The sequence below is a fragment of the Scyliorhinus canicula genome, chromosome 6 (genome assembly GCF_902713615.1).
Source record: "Scyliorhinus canicula chromosome 6, sScyCan1.1, whole genome shotgun sequence".
In the NCBI taxonomy this organism is placed as follows: domain Eukaryota; kingdom Metazoa; phylum Chordata; class Chondrichthyes; order Carcharhiniformes; family Scyliorhinidae; genus Scyliorhinus; species Scyliorhinus canicula.
The window spans coordinates 62,321,069-62,338,617 of NC_052151.1; the positions used below are offsets into that span (position 1 = coordinate 62,321,069).

Here is a 17,549-nt window from a genome sequence, read left to right on the forward strand (position 1 = left end):
CATACCGATGCCAAAGAAGAACCAGGCAACGTGCCTCAATGTCCGGTGGCCTTGACTTCAGTTGTAATGAAGTGCAACGAGAGGTTGGTCATGAAGCGCATCACCTCCATACTCCCAGGATGCCTTGATCCACTGCAATTCGTATACCGCCGCACCCGATCCACAACAGACGCCATTTCCCTAGCCCTACACTCATCCCAAGAGCATCTCGACAACATGGACTCTGACATCAGACTCCTATTTATTGACTGCAGCTCTGCCTTCAACACCATAATTCCAGCCAAGCTCATATCAAAGCTCCAGGACTTGGCTCCCTACTCTGCAACTGGATCCTCGACTTACTGGTCCACAGACCACAATAGGTAAGAATGAACAACAACACCTCCTCCACAATAGTCCTCAATACCGGGGCCCCGCATGGCTGCGTACTTAGCCCCCAACTCTACTCCCTGTACACACACGACTGTGTGGCAAAATTTGGTTCCAACTCCATCTACAAGTTTGCTGACGATACGACCATAGTGGGCCGGATCTCAAATAACGACGAGTCAGAATACAGGAAGGAGATAGAGAACCTCGTGGAGTGGTGCAGCAACAACAATCTCTCCCTCAATGCCCGCAAAACTAAAGAGCTGGTCATTGACTTCAGGAAGCAAAGTACTGTACACACCCCTGTCAGCATCAACAGGGCCGAGGTGGAGATGGTTAGCAGTTTCAAATTCCGAGGGGGGCACATCTCCAAAAATCTGTTCTGGTCCACCCACGTCGACGCTCCCACCAAGAAAGCACAACAGCACCTATACTTCCTCAGGAAACTAAGGAAATTCGGCATGTCCACATTACGTCTTACCAACTTTTACAGATGCACCATAGAAAGCATCCTATCTGGCTGCATCGCAGCCTGGTATGGCAACTGCTCGGTCCAGGGCCGCGAGAAACTTCAGAGAGTCATGAACACAGCCCAGTCCTTCACACAAACCTGCCTCCCATCTATTGACTCCATCTACACCTCCCGCTGCCTGGGGAAAGCAGGCAGCATAATCAAAGACCCCTCCCACCCGGCTTACTCACTCTTCCAACGGGCAGGAGATACAGAAGCCTGAGAACACGCACGAACAGACTCAAAAACAGCTTCTTCCCCGCTGTTACCAGACTCCTAAATGTCCCTCTTATGACTGAACTCATTAACACTACACCCCTGTATGCTTCACCAGATGCCGGTGCTTATGTAGTTACATTATATACCTTGTGTTGCCCTATTATGTATTTTCTTTTATTCCCTTTTCTTTCCATGTACTTAATGATCTGTTGAGCTGCTCGCAGAAAAATAATTTTCACTGTCCCTCGGTACACGCGACAATAAATAAATCCAATCCAATCCAATCCAGACAAGACCCCTGCTGAGTCCGAGTCAGATGATGAGTCTCTGGACTCAACCCTAAGAAACAGGCAGGGGAATATCAGGCAGAATTATCATTCGTAGTCTGTACCAAAGGAGGGAGGAGTCTGTCCATATTATGTTTGCAGTTGTGGCCCCAGCATGCGAGTGCAACAAAGCCTTTATTGTAAGGGTGACGACACCCTGGAGACCAAGGTTCAATCTGCTGGATTTGTGCTGGGACCTGCATACCATCACTCTAGCAATAGGTGCATTTCAGCAGTGGTGAGACAAGAGAGTGATGGGGCACCTCAACCTCCCACAGCTGTTTGGTGGATTGTTTATTTATCTTTCCCTTCACGCTTGAATGCATCTCAAGTACCCTGCTTTGAAGCTAACCATAATATCTATGAACACTGTAGCTATGTTTGACAGCACCTCATCACATCAAAGGAGCTCAGAGGTTTCACTTCCTCTTTGCTCACAGCAAATGCGCTCCATTGATGTGATGACTGACCACACCCTACACACCATTCTGTGCACAGCAGTCACTGCCAAGAGAGGCCTTCTCCCGCCCAAGCCTTGAACATGACACACCTTGCTCTTTAACTGACAGTGTGGCATAATTCTCTTGATAGTCTGTTAAACATGCCCCTGACAGCGTATCCTCATTTCTTATAGCCGTATCTTAAATTTCCTTCCCTGACACTCTTTTGTCCTTCCCCTCTGGTCCTTCCCCATCTCCTCCCTGGTCCTGCCAGAAGGGAAGGGTGAGATGGAGGCAGGGGTGTCTCCCCCTCTCCCCCCCCCCACCCCCTGCACCCTGATATATATCAGTGACGGTGTGAATCATGTGTGAAGTGAAGGTCAGCAGGTGAGTGCCAGCTATATACTGTCATAAAGCAGAATGTTCAATAGTTGCTGGCAGGGAACTTAATTTGGAGGAGGAAAGGTGATTTAGGTGAGTTGGCCTTTAAATGTGCACTCTTGAGATGCTAATTAATGCCAAAGGAGTTCCTGACATTGCTCAAAGGGAAAGCCGACAGACCTTTAACTTGCCTTAAAGTCAGGAGAACAAAATTCCAAACAAATTTTCTGCGATTCGGAAACCGATTTTCTAATTCACACCAAATTTAATTTTTTTCCCAATTAAGGGGCAATTTAGTGTGGCCAATCCACCACCCTGCATACCTTTGGGTTGTGGGGGTGAGACCCATGCAGACACGGGGAGTATTTGCAAATTCCACACGGACAGTGACCCAGGGCCGGGATCGAACAAGGGTCCTCGGTGTCGTGAGGTAGCAGTGCTAACCACTTCGCCGCCATACCGCCCCTAATTCACAACAAACATCCGCTGTAATTCCCTCTATTGGAGGGAGTGGAAGACTCTGCCTCTTGTATTAATTTGTCTTTTTCATATCACCCAAAAATATCAGAGTGTGTTTTGTGTCATTTCTCCGAAATAATATCTTTTTGACAATGGAATCTCACAATGGTATTTTGACCACATTTCTCCACCCTCAGATGGATAGGGTGCCCATTGCATTCTTCTTCCATCAAGTTTGTCAAAAACAGATGTAGGGCTGGATTCTCTGTTCAGGAGACTAAGTTCTCACGCCAGAGTAGAATCGCTCCTGATCAGTGCAAGTGCTAGGTGCGGGCCCAGGAGCAATTCCCTCACCCTTGCCATGCACATTTATGTATCGCAGGGAGCTCACAGGATTCCATTGGAATCCAAGTATCGGGCTGCCATTTTGAGAGGTTGGCCCAGAGATGGACCCCCTCCTCCCTACAATGCAAATCCTGCCTTCCCACACCCTGCTGACAGGTATGGGCATCCTCCCCCCAACACCACGAGAATTATGGGTCAAGCCACTACAGCATGCACGTATGAGGGTGAACCAAACCCCCCACAACTCCCACATCAGATCCGTCCATCAGAGACCACTATCAGAGACCCTCCATCAGAGTCCCAACACAGACCCACATATCAGAGATCCCTATATCAAATAACCCCGGGCGCGATTCTCCGCTCCCCAGGCCGGACGGGAGAATCGTGGGAGGGCCGCTCTGGCACCCCCTGTGATTATCCCACCCCCCCTAAAATGGCGTGTCGCGTTTTGCGACACGCCGCTCGGAGAATCGCGGGTCGCTGTTTTTCGCGGCGACCCGCGATTCTCCGGCCCGGATGGGCCGAGCGGCCTGATGTTCCTGACCTGTTCACGCTGGCGGCAACCACAACTGGTCACTGCCGGCGTGAACATCGCGTGAAAGGTAAGTTTGGGGCCTGTGAGGGGCGGGAGGGGATCGGGCACCACGGCCGTGCTCGGGAGAGGACTGGCCCGCGATCGGTGCCCACTGATCGTCGGGCCGGTGTCTCCAAGAGACGCCTCCGCCGCCCCGCAAGATCAAGCCGCCACGTCTTGCGGGGCAGCGGACGGGAAGACGGCAACCGCGCATGTGCGGGTTGGAGCCGGCCAACCGGCGCATGCGCGGCTGACGTCACTTAGGCGCCGCCGGCCGTGTCATTATTGGCGGGCGGCCGAGTTCCCCGCAACCCTGCTCTTAGCCCCCTGGGGGGGGGGGGGAAGAATAGGGAGCGAGGAGCGGCCTTCGACGCCGTCGTGAAACACTCAGGGTTTCACGCCGGCGTCGGCCGTTGCGGAGAATCGCGCCCCTCCTCTTTCACTTCCTCTTTTCCTCAGCAGAAAGGACTTTGTTTGATGTGGTCAGGATCTGTCAATCATAGCTAGATGTTTATAAACATTGTTGTTAGCTTCAAAGCAGAGTATGTGAGGTGCATTCAAGTGTGAAGGGAAATGAAAATAATCAATCCAGACACCGGGTTGTCTGAAAACTATTACCCTGTCAATTACAGCCTACTAAAAGCTATTTCTCTTTGAAACTGAATAGAAGCCTCGCAGATCGAAGGATTTGAGGGTGTTTAAAGCGTTGTGTTCTGGCTTTCTATGAAGCCTAGGACACTTGTAACAGTTGCTGGTTTCAATACTTTTGTCCAAGGCAGCAGGTGTAAGGGACTGGTAAAGGAAAAAGCAGTGATTTTTCACTGTTTCTGTCTGGACTGCTCTTCAGCTTCCAGGCAGGGGTGGCCGATGGGGGGGAGTCTCTGTTGGGGGGGGGGGGGGCAATCTCTGGTATGGGGGTCTCTAATGGAGGGATCTCTGATATGGGGGTGTCTGTTGGCGTGTGATGGGGTGTCTCTGTTGTTAACCTCAGTTGGGGGTTTGATGGAAGGCTCTCTGTTGGGAGGAGTCTGATGGGCGATCTGATTGGGGGGAAACTCTGTTGGGGTCTGATGGGGGAGTCTGTGTGGGCAGGATTTACCTTGTGGAGGGGGGAGGGGGGAGGGGCCCTACAATGGACATTGGCTGCATCTATGTTACATAGTTAACCCCTGACCCACCGCGGGATCCATCACGTCACGCTTAAAAATACTTGCACCAGTTCACACCTGCATAAACCCTGGCCGAGCCCGAGAGGGCTGGAAAATCAGGGGACTTGGAGAATCGGGCTTCCAGCCTGTTAATCAGATGCACATAGATTCAAATGAGCCATTTGCATCCTCCCACCGGCACGGGGAATGTGGCACGCTGCCACTCTTGGCGGGGTACTGGAGCATCAGAACAGGATCAGCGATTTTTGCCCGATGCTCGATTCTCTGTAGCATCAGGGACCCCGCTACGGGCAGCAGAGAATCCACCCCATAGTCCGTTCAATATGAAGTGATACCTATTGACTGAGATGTCACGAGAAAGTGCGCTGCCTCTGGTTGTTATGAAATTCTGCGCCATGCAACATGTTGTACCGATGATGGAAAGCTGACTTGTTGCCAAGTCAATAAGTTATATGTGTGAATCAGAAATGGTAGCAATGCTATCTTGCACTGGTACATGTTAGCATTGGAGATTGCTATCTGCTGTGAACTCCAATATCTGAGTCAATGTTATTATATCAGGCATGACTACAAAAATAACCCAAATAGATTGGGTGCTAAAATAAAACACTGCTTGATAATAATTTTCTAAAAATCATATGACCCCACCTCTAATTCTAATGTGAATGGTTGAATACTGCTGTCAGAGTTTGGGGAGGGGGTCAGGCAAATTGATCAATGGAGAGGACAGCAGGCCCAGCAATTACTACTCAATTGGCTAATTTTTCTATCCATTTTATGACTGACAGAGGAAAAGCCAGTGAGGCTTATTCCCACGGTACAAGAATTGACAACCTGGGTTAATGCTGTCAGGAGCTGTGATCTAAGCAGTGCAGAATTCTGGCTCTACTTTGCAAAGTAAGTTTAATTTTAAAAAAAGGAGGAAATTGTGGTAACAAATCAAGTATTTAAATGAACCAGTGGTATTGCCACCAGCTGCTCCAAGTGGTAGCAACGGAAGAAAATGACTCTGAAGTTCAGTTCAGAGAATATGATGGCAGCTAATTATTTTTCCAAGTCAATGATGAAGGAGAAACACTTTGGGGAACTAACAGATTAACTGCTGGTTGTAAATTCACCACTGCCACCATATCCTTATCTTAGGGGCGGCACGGTGGCACAGTGATTAGGACTGCTGCCTCACGGCCCTGGGACCCTGAGTTCGATGCCGACCTTGGGTGACCGTCTGTGTGGATTTGCAAGGGTTTCCTCAGGGTGCTCCGATTCTCTTCCCACATTCCAAAGATATGCAGGTTAGGTGGATTGGCCGTGCTAAATTGCCCCTTAGTGTCCAAACGTTAGGTGAGGTTACGGGGATAGGATGGAGGAATGGGCCGAAGTAGAGTATTCTTTCAGAGGGTCGGTGCAGACTCAATGGGCCGAATGGCCCCCCGCTTCACTGTAAGAATTCTATGATTCTAATCAGGTTTCGGAGGGGGAGAAGGAGGTAAATTTTAAGCCTGTTGAACACCACTGTAGGATTCTTCACTTGAAAAAGATTGCAATTGTTTAGGGAAAACAAAGTGAGATCTCTAAAGTTTAGAGGTGCGAATGAATGGACAAATCAAAATAATTAAATAAAGCTGCCTGACAATATTTGTAAGAAGTGCAGAGTAAAGTAAATTCATGCAGTTACAATTGGACTATACCATCTGGTTAGCTTAATAATGTGTAAAGTAAAATTTTTTTAAAAATCAACTAATGTTATTATTGCACCAGTTCTTGCTTTTGAAGTCAACACTTAATTCCTTGTAACACATAGATACAATTTGAAGTAAGTGCACATTAGTTCAGTACTAAAGAAGGTTTGACTGATGCTTTTAACACAGAAATGAATTGGCAACACATACATGAGCTGATTACAACATTGAGCGCAGAGTACCATAACATTTATCCAATTGAGAATTAGCTTAAATGGAAATCATTATACCTCAAGGGTGGTCAATACCTTTTTTTGTCACATTTTGTACGGGGCAGTTTCATTTTGGGCTTTGGGACCTCACTGCTGTTAGGCTCAAATGAGGTTGGACACCCACATTTTTTGAGGGAACAGTCACTCATTTGTATTTTCCACAAATAAGCCAATTGTTGGCCAGAAGGCCACCCAATTAAACATGGCGAGAGGGTTTTGAAGCTGGAGGACCAATAGGAGGAAGAAGCTGGATATCTTTAGACACAAGTTAAGGAGAAGGGTGCTCCATAGGGAGGCACTCTCTATTCAACTTTTCAAAATGGGCAGCATGGTGGCACAGTGGTTAGCACTGTTGCTTCACTGCGTCTAGCGCTGTCACTTCACAGCCCCAGGGTCCCTGGTTTGATTCACGGATTGGATCACTGTCTGTGTGGAGTCTGCACGTTCTCCCCGTGTCTACATGGGTTTCCTCCGGGTGCTCCGGTTTCCTCCCAAAAGTCCCAAAAGACATGCTGTTGGTAATTTGGACATTGTGAATTCTCCCTCAGTGTACCCGAACAGGCGCCGGAATGTGGCAACTCGGGGCTTTTCACAGTAACTTTATTAGTGTTAATATAAGTCTACTTATGACAATAAAGATTATATATATATTTAAAAAATTAAAAATACAAAATGGCTTCAGCAACCGGGCACCATTTCAGAAGGGGTTCAGGTTTGGTAGGGCAGTGGGGGAACCCCTCCACGAGGTGGCGGCTGTAGCTCCAGACAGAAAGGGCCTCTAAGCCTGCCTGGAGCTGCCGGCTTGGTCTGCTATCAAGGAGGCCACCTCCAGGGAGGTACACTGTTCCCTGGGGCGCCTCCAGCAATCTGGGGGTCGACTGCAAAATTTCAGCCGATCTCCAACAATAGACCTTATGCAGCCCTCAGTTGGTTGAATCAGCCACCTGATGCCTGTGGGTGGGTATCCCTGCTACCCCCCCTTGCCCTGCCTCAGGGAAGACGGACCAGTGGTGGGATGGAGCCAGGAAACTGACAAGCTAGCCGGTGGCGAGAATCTTTGTGACTTAAAGAGCCCAACACCCTCGGAGGTTAAAAACCCTCTCCATGACGTCACTTGACTGCATTATACTGCAAAATTATCATTAAGATACATACAATGCATTTGTTACTTTGTTGACCATATTGCCTCAAACTAACAACACCCCCTTTAAAAATATGTGTCAATGCAACCTAGCTGCTACTTCCTGTGACAATGAGTTCAGTGCAAACAGGCCTTAAACTAGACAGGCACCAACAGCTCCTGCTCCTTTAGGGTAATGATGGTAAAACAGTAATAATAGTAAGTACATTTACACAGCACTTTGCCATGTCCAAACACCTCTAAGTGTCTCACATCATTACTTTAGAAGTGCAGCATCTGTTGTATTGGTTGGATGAGCTTGGGCTAAACAGTTGCGGGAAGAAGATGAAGAAAGACTCATGCAGCAGGTTTGCAATTTCTAATTATTGTCGTATTGGAAGTCTAAATAAAGGATGATTGCTAGAGATACAATTTACCCTGCAGGATAGTGTAAGCTATTTTAAAATCAGAATGTGGATCATTATATTCCATTTAAAACTGCACTGTAAAATCTAAAAGCAGATTGGAAAATGGGACAATCAATGTTAGAATCTGGTCCGTTAAAGATCTGCATCATCAGGGAAATGGATCTGACCCTGGTACTGGGTACCTGACCTTGGACTGAAAACTTGGGCTTAGGTGGCAGCCTAAATTTTTATATTCAGATTATGTATAGTCTAATTGCAAAACATACAGCTTTAAATCTGCCTCGAGGAACAGGCTCTGTTCACGTGTCACTGGGTCATGTTGTGCATAATGAGGCCTGTTGTTTTGTTTTTCACGCTGTGGATTTTCTGGTTTTAAATAATTAAAAGGCAAGTCATGTATTAACAAATTGTAATACATTCATTTATTTTAATCCCCCCGATTTGTACAGCTGTAAATCTGTACCCCCATCCAGTAATTGTCCTCTTCTACTGATGACAGGGGCCTCTGCTCACAATCTCTTCCTTCTGGCACTTGACTCTTTTCTTTCCTCAAGATTTAACATTTTGTAAAATGATCTCAGCCAACATCAGGTATATTATTCACTTCCAGCAGGGGGACGAGACATTGATGATCTTTGAGGATAAAGAGGTACTGCAGTTGGGAGGTGCTGCAGTTGGGAGGTACTGCAGTTGGGAGGTACTGCAGTTGGGAGGTGCTCTTTGGACAGGGAAGTGGGAAATTGAAGGTGCATATTGATGCTCAGTGGGGTATCATAGAATTTACAGTGCAGAAGGAGGACATTTGGCCCATCGAGTCTGCACAGGCCCTTCGAAAGAGCACCCTACCTAAGCTCACACTTCCACCTTATCCCCGTAACCCCACTTAACCTTTTTTGGACACTGAGGGCAATTTTAACACGGCCAATTCACCTAACCTGCACATCTTTGGACTGTGGGAGGAAACCGGAGCACCCGGAGGAAACCCACGCAGACACGGGAGAATGTGCAGACTCTGCACAGACAGTGACCCAAGCCGGGAATCGAACCTGGGACCCTGGAGCTGTGAAGTAACTGTGCTAACCACTGTGCTACCGTGCTGCCCATGGGGGTTTTGAAGGGAGGCAATTAGAGTTCGAGGCCAGCAATGACATTAAATGTATTAGGGATGTTGGACACCAGGACTATCATCACTGCTCACAGAATGTAGCTTGCAGCCTAGGCATGCAATACAGTCTTCAACGGAGGAGGTGATAGCATAGAAGCTGTTCTGTCAACTGCCACTGCTATAAATTAATCTATCCTTATGTCAAATGGTACAGCCTATTGCGTCACCAACCTCCTTTCCCAATTACTCCCCAACTACTGCAGCTGATGGCTCTTCCTCCACCACTGCAGATATTTCCCTGACACTGTAGCCAAACAACATACATATCCACCTCCCCGTGTTTCTCAGTGGAGCACCATCACCGGCTGTGGGCATCTCCGTTCTTGCAGCCGGCCAATGGAATTTCCCATTGTAGGCACTCCACTAGGCTGGGGTGATCTGTCGGCAGAATGGAGAATCCTGCTGGCGAGGAATTTACGGGAATGTTTATAAACACCTAGCTATGATTGACAGCTCCCACCAGATTAAAAGCAGTTCAGTGCTTTCTGCTGAGAAAAAGAGGAAGTGAAAGCATTTAACTCCTAGATATTTATAAACATCGCGGTTAGGTTCACAGCAGAACACTTGTGATGCATTCAAGGGCAGCACGGTAGCACAGTGGTTATCACAGTTGCTTCACAGCTCCAGGGTCTCAGGTTCGATTCCCGGCTTGGGTCACTGTCTGTGCAGAGTCTGCATGCTTTCCCCTTGTCTGCGTGGGTTTCCTCCAGGCGTTCCGGTTCCCTCCCACAAGTCCCGAAAGACGTGCTTGTTGGGTGAATTGGAGTGCCCGGAGGAAATCCAGGCAGACACGGGAGAAAGTGCAGACTCAGCACAGACAGGGACCTAAGCCGGGAATCGAACCTGGGACCCTTGAGCTGTGACGAAACCATGCTACCCACTGTGCTATTGTGCCACCCAATATAATAAACAATATATTTTCCGATAGTGTTGAATACAAGATCCAGCTACTTATTATGGCAGTACATAATTAAAAACAGAACAACTCTCAACAAATCACAGCTTCCAATGTCGAAACTGACGCTTTTGGTTCTCAATTATTTTTTGAACAATAAGTGTTTGCAATAGTCCACAGTCTTGCAATAGAGCTAATGGCTGTATTGGGTGCAGTGAAATTTTTACCAGAAAGTTTCAGTTCTGCTGCTTATCACTCATAATAATTCCAGCTTTATTCTCCTGCTGCGTTGCCCCAAATTCAGAAAGCTCTGGAAGGTAATATACACTCTGTAAACCAAGTGCTTGCTGAAACCATCATTGTGTTGCACTATCTTTACCATCAGGAATAAAATCACCTCACACCAACCTTGGCTGATAACTATTTTATGAATCAGGTTTTTGGAAAGAATGTTTAGCTGTAGTTCTGCATTAGTGTAGTGAGGCCTGCCTTCCACCATTTATTGCAAAATGTATGTAATCTTAAGCTTTCGTCAATTAAAGTCAGGGCATACCTCCAAGTCGTTGTCAGGAGGTGGTGATGGATTATTCTTCCTTCCCCTTCCCCGTGACTTTGACCCTGAACTCCTACACGTTCGCTCATCCAGGTCTTTGACTGGTGTTGATGGGCTCTGCACAGTATCAAACTCCCCTGTAAAAGCAACCATTTAGATTACAACTATCATCTTGAGTTTTTCTGCACACAAGGTATGCGCGTTCACCACAAATTCACACTGCTGCAGAAACAAAGTGATTTCTGATGATTGCACAGCATTCAGTTTGACAGCAGTTCAGCAGCTGAATAATTATGTATAAAGAAAATACACCAGGCACAGAATAACAAACAGTGCGGCAATTTATTTAACTGTTGCCACAGTCAGAACTATTAAGGTTCTATGATGTGGAGCTTTCATATTTTACTCATTTGCTACACACATTTGGACGGATTGTCTAAGGATCTGGCGGACAACTGGAGTGAATATTCGATCATTAGGAATTATTCCATTAGCACAACGTGAATGTAAGGGGGGGGGGGGGGGGGGGAGGGCATATTTTGGACTGAATATCTGTAGCCTTTCTGGCGTACTTATGCTTTTAAGTCTGATGAAGGCCAGTGGAAGGAGGGTAACTGGATCAGCTGCAGTTCAGTTTCTATTGTTCCCCCTGAGTCAGAAAATTGTGGATTCAAATCCCACCCCAGAAACTTGAATACAAAATCTGAGGGCTCACACTCCTGTGCTGTGCTGAAGGAATGCTGCACTGTTGGAGGTGCCATCTTTTGCATGAAATGTTAAACTTCAAGCTTTGTCTGCCTTCACTGGCAGTAGTACCCGATTTCATGGCACAATTTCAGCTAATAATCAGAGGAGTTCTTCCTGACATCCTTGTTAATATTTGTCCCTCACCCAACATAATATTAAAAAAAATAGAAGTAACTGGTCATGATCACTTTTGTGAAATTATCCAGTTGTTTGCTTGCGTGGGACCTTGCTGTGTGCAAATTAGATGTAGCTTTTTCTACATTCCAACAGTACTTTATGGGCTGTAAGGTGTTTTGAATGTCCACAGATCATGAAAGATGAATTATAAATAAACTATTTTCTCTTTATATGTTGGGTCCCAGCCTTCGCAGCTAATTTCCATCTGTACCCCCGTGTTGTTGGGGTTTCTCAAGTACTTCGTCTCCCAGACCACAAGTTTCTATGTTGATAATGGGCCAGTATGCTGAGCGAGAGCAGAAGAACCAGCTCGCAGTCCAGAGGAGGTGATTCACGAGGGTCAGCAGGGAATTTCCATCATCTCTTTGGTGTAGGGAGGACAGATGAGAAGGTCCTTGGTTTGTGGGGGTATTGGGGGGTGGGGGTTAGTGGTGCACTTCCAATGCCATGGTCATGAGTAGCACGGTAGCACAGTGGGTAGCACTGTTGTTTCACAGTGCCAGGGTCCCAGTTTTGATTCCTGGCTTGGGTCACTGTCTGTGTGGAGCCTGCACGTTCTCCACGTGTCTACGTGGGTTTCCTCCGGGTGCTCTGGTTTCCTCCCACAAGTCCCAAAAGGCTCGATGGGCCTTACCTGTTAGGTAATTTGGACATTCTGAATTCTCCCTCTGTATATCCAAACAGAGGCCGGAATGTGGCGACTAGGGGCTTTTTACGGTAACATCATTACAATGTCAATGTAAGTTTCCTTGTGACAAAGATTATTATTATTTGTCCACAATATTAAAATTACATCTGCCATCCAATTCTGCATACTTAAGCTGGAATATCAGACCTATGGATTTTCAGGCTTCAAATATTTACTGATTTAGCCTGGCCCTCCTTCAGAACTTCTCCATCCAAATGTCTGCTTGGTTTATAAAAACTGTGAAGGAACACATTTTACAATTCTGCCTGCAGGATGTGCCTGATGGCTTTGTGTTTGAATGTAAATCCACTTGTGAGTGAGTGAACTGAGGGAGGTAAATGAGGGAGGTAAATGGGCAGGATGACACTAGAGCACAGCCTTCGCCACTCCTTCTATCACTCCCTCCATGATTTCACCATTTATGATATTCAGCAAGATATCTTGGAATTGACCCACAGGGTTGAAGTTGCAAGGTCCTCTTCCTGTGTCGGTCTGCTCTCTCCTGATTTGAACAACCCCATCCTGTAAACAGAGTAGCAGCGTTGAGACATGGAAAGCTTCACAAGCACATAAGAGCGATTCCCATGTGCCTATCCCTCATTCCAGTGTGTGTGAGTAAATCACGTAACTAGATTGTGTTAAAATGATTTGCTGTGCGAAGCTCTTTTAAGATGTCAGTGTGTCAAGAGCTTTTGTTGAAAGTTGCAGTTTGAATGTGTGGCATGCATAGTAAGGGATGGAAGGGCTGTAAGGCTGTCTGAGGGCTTTGCATGGATCAGCAGTAAATGCGTAACAGGCAGTGGGCAACACTTTGTGGAATGCCGGCTTGTAGCAGCAATTTGGTATATGGCACTGTTGAATAGCCTTATCCCAGCAACTTTGTTACAGTAACAATCAACCCCAGCATTTGTTTCCAGGTTTTTCCTTTTTGGTGCTGTTCAATCACTTGCCTAGATACTCTATTTGCTGCCTCTATTTTTGCCCCCCTTTGCCCTCACAGCCAGCCACTTACTTTTGCTGCAGCTGTTAAAGTATCTGCAGCAACCCCAGAAATTCTACTCACCCTCCCCCTACCAACACTACGTCTCAGCTGTCACCATCTTCAACGATGGTCATGACTGATTATCCAGACCCCAGGAGTTTTATCTGAAATGACCACAGTTAAGTGCCTAACACTTACGGACCATCCTCACAGCTTTTGTGTCACTCGTGGAAAATCCACCCCTAACTCTAAAACAAATTGTAAGCCCTAGCTGGAACCAGAAAAAAAATTAAAGATTGTGAGGAATGCCGTTTTACTCCAACCAGTGCCTGCAGTTCTACTCTTACACTCAATTCATTGGACTCCTTTTACGAATAAAAATTTTAAACACGTTACACCCACACCCAAGTGGGTTACATATGTTCTGAGAATCTCCGTGTAGCCGTAGGCTAATCTAAGCATCCAAACAAAAATCCAGTTGTTAACTCCAATAAAATGTCTAGCCTGAAAAAGTAAAGTCAAACTGACAAGATTTAGTTCATATGCTCAGAAATGATGCTAAACGATTAAAATAACGATATGCACTTATAAATCCAGCACCGGCCTCCCCTTCCCCCTGCCCTTACCCTTGGCACTAACATTTGGAAATTCTTTTGGACTTAATGCCTCAATCTGATTTTGAAAAAATAAAAATGAAAATCGCTTATTGTCACGAGTAGGCTTCAATGAAGTTACTGTGAAAAGCCCCTAGTCGCCACATTCCGGCGCCTGTCCGGGGAGGCTGGTACGGGAATCGAACCGTGCTGCTGGCCTGCTTGGTCTGCTTTAAAAGCCAGCGATTTAGCCTGGTGAGGTAAACCAGCCCCTGGTGAGCTAAACCAGCCCCTAAGTACCAAAATGATTTGTCTTACTGCCTGACACTGACAGCTTCAAAATCTAACGACTTGCAATAATAAAATTCACTTAAAAGACAGGTCGGATAATGCAAATATTGTGGACAAAAGTAAAAGGACAGAGAAAGCCAATCATAAAATGAACACATGTACATGTGCACACATCTTTTTGGAAAATCTTACAAACGCTTGCAAATTGAATTACTTTTTTAAAAAAAATTGCATTTCTGGTATGCACTTTTAACTAAGTATTTGTGTCCAAGATGGATAATATTAGTCAGGTATCTAAGTGAGAGCAACTGAAGACCACACAGGCCAGGAATCCCACATAATTACCCATGTTTAGTGAGTGTAACTGAAGGGTGTTACAGAAAAATGTTAACAGGAAACAGAACAGGTTTTAAAGCTCTTATTGTTATGTCTCAATAATGAAAAACAGTCTAACTCTCTGGAATGGAAAAAGAAAATGTCTGTGATTGAAGAAGAATGATAAGCTTCCTTAATCAAAAATCTGTAAGGCTGCCAAAGACAACTGGAAAAAAGAGACTTGAGATTCAAGAATGTTCCAGTTTCTCAAGGAAGCTTTGATATCAAAGTTCAAATACCTGCAATTAAAATAGTCAAACTCCGGACTAAAAGAGTGTGCCTTTTTCACACTGATATTAATGGAAAGTATTAGCTTTATTTTTAAAACAGTGTGGAGCCTTCAAAAGATAATTACACTGCGACTAGCACACACAGAAGCTTGAACTGGTTACATTGCTTTTTAATGGCAAAATGAATTTAAAAATAATATATTTTCATCAAATTCTCAAAAGGCATACTTTTGTTCCCCCTATTCTTTCTGAATTATGACCAACAAATGCTTGAGACATTTTGCTGTGTGTATGTGTGTTTGTTATTTACTAATTTGGAAACCTGCTTCTGTTTAACTTGGCCTGGCTGTATTCACTTTATGGCTAAACCTCAACATCACACGCCATATAATAAAATGTTGAACCATACAAATCTATCAACAGCGTTGGTTATTGTCCTCTGAGCTTTGCTCTCCACTTGGACCAAAGACAATTTGCTACGTTTCACCGACACAACCCAACTGCCACTTGTGTGTGCGCGTGTTTGCTAGCCTATTGTGCTTTGGGTTCAGTCCCAACTGGAACTCATTTAACAAAATCTCCAAATCTGAGGCTCTCCTCTGTCATTCTAACTGCATAAATATATGCTTCGGTTTTAGAGGCGCAAGTGCAGTAGTCAACATTAAAGGGTTTGTTTTGACAAGTGTAAACCAAGCTGCTGAATTTTTTTTATTTTCCCTACCTCCTGATCAACACGTCCAAAATGGTATCAGATTGCAACTGCAGAACGTCCTTGCAACTGCAAACCGCCCCCCACCTTCCATTGCACCCTTCCCCCCACCATAAATCATTAGGGGAATTTAAGTTCAGTTGTTTGGATCTTACAATCGTGATACACTGATGTTGCTTGCTCTGTAGAATAACTTAAAAGCACTTGCAGTCAAAGGTATAAAAATTAGGACTGTTACTGTGCTAACTTAAACCAGACACTTTCTTCCTTTGTCAGAAACATGATGGTGTTTGATCTTTCAGTTGTCTTAAAACACTGACTACAGTACAAAGGGAAAGGAAGTTCTTTACCTCCAGGAAGATCTGTGGCGGGCTGACCAGTGATATTGGAAGGATCTTGTAGCTGATAAGTTGTTGACGTTGAAGAGGTACCATCAACAGTATCATTCGAGGTCATGTATGTGCCATATGTTGAAGTTGGATAATACTGTGCATACTGGTTTTGGCCAAATGCTGTGTAGGAAGGGTAATCCTAAAATGGCAACAAGCAGGTTTAAGTAATATCTCTTGTATCTTACACTTTATGCTGTTTAATCAGTGTAATGAAAACTACCAGAATTGTCATAAATAAAATGCATTCAGCGGAATAAAATCACACTGTGCACAGAAGTAATAAATACAACAACTAAAAGGGACGTTCATATCAACTATGTTAAGGGACACAATTCTCCCAAAACATTTCTAAGTGTGGCCTCCGGTGGGAAATGCAATGCAATTCCTGCCGGATGAGTCGGCGCAATTCAGTTCGCAATCCACTGACATTTAGAAAATCTTTTGAAGGGGGACGAGTTTTGCACTGGCACGGATAGCGGCGGGGCCTAAACATGCTGGTAAGCCCGGCTTCACAGAGATTGGGGATGCGTTTTTTAAAGGGCGCCCCGATCTTAAAGTGATGGTAAAGGTTCCCCACCCCCCATCATTACCGGCATTGGGGCTTCAGTGCCGCCTTTCACAGCCAGAGGGCAATGCCATGGTACTGTGATCACTCAAGGATTACTGTGACCTCAGAGCTCCCTAGTGTGGTCATCGCGTCTGGTCTCTGCTGGCTGCATGTTGTGCTGGCGGGTGGATGAATAGCGGGAGCCAGGAGAACCCGGCATCAAAAAAATCCAACATATTTAAATGAGGATTTAAATATGCTAATTTGGGCATGAACCAGATTATGTCAGCTGCAGCGGGCCTGGAGCATTGTGTGCTATTCTGCGCCCGACACAAATCCCGTTTCGGAGCTCTCCTGCAATTCTCCCACCATTGCAAGATTTGCGCCAGGTGCAACATGGCTGGAGAATGGCCCCCAAAATTTTGGATATACATGCATAAATTGAGGGGTTGTGGGATGAGTGTGTAAGATCCAATACAGCTACAACACTGGCATCTACCTGACAAAACAGAATATTGCCCAGGTACATCTGTCTAATTACTTCCACATTCAACCTACCCTCAATCATCTGCAAGGTGAGGAAGGGGTTGTCCTGTGCTATCTGGTGGCAGATACTAACCAGTAATTTGCCACAGATGTTCAGTTTTAATTCCGTCAGGACCACTTGGTTCCAGCCCTCCTGATAGGCTTGGATCAAACATGGACAAAAGAGCATAATTTCAGACATGAGGTGAGAGTCACTGCCCTTGACATCAATGAAACATTTGACCAAGTGTGACTCAGGAACCCTACTGAAATTTAAATTAATGGTGATTGTGGGGAAATACCTCCATTGGCTGGAGTCATACTTATTACAAAGGAAGGTGACTGTGGTTGCCAGAAGTCAATAATCTGAGTCCCAGAACATCACTGC

General features: G+C 45.7%; 1 protein-coding gene across 10 annotated transcripts in view; it reads right to left on the reverse strand.

Moving 5' to 3' along the window:
• The window catches only part of eya4 (EYA transcriptional coactivator and phosphatase 4), a 623,026-nt gene that overhangs the window by 131,236 nt on the left and 474,241 nt on the right, over positions 1-17,549 (reverse strand). For all 10 annotated transcript variants that reach the window (XM_038799374.1, XM_038799376.1, XM_038799375.1 and 7 more), the window contains 2 exons: positions 16,048-16,228; positions 10,906-11,042 (listed from right to left, as the gene is read on the reverse strand). In XM_038799374.1, the coding sequence (XP_038655302.1) occupies positions 10,906-11,042; positions 16,048-16,228 (318 nt within the window). The remainder of the gene's footprint in view (positions 1-10,905; positions 11,043-16,047; positions 16,229-17,549) is intronic.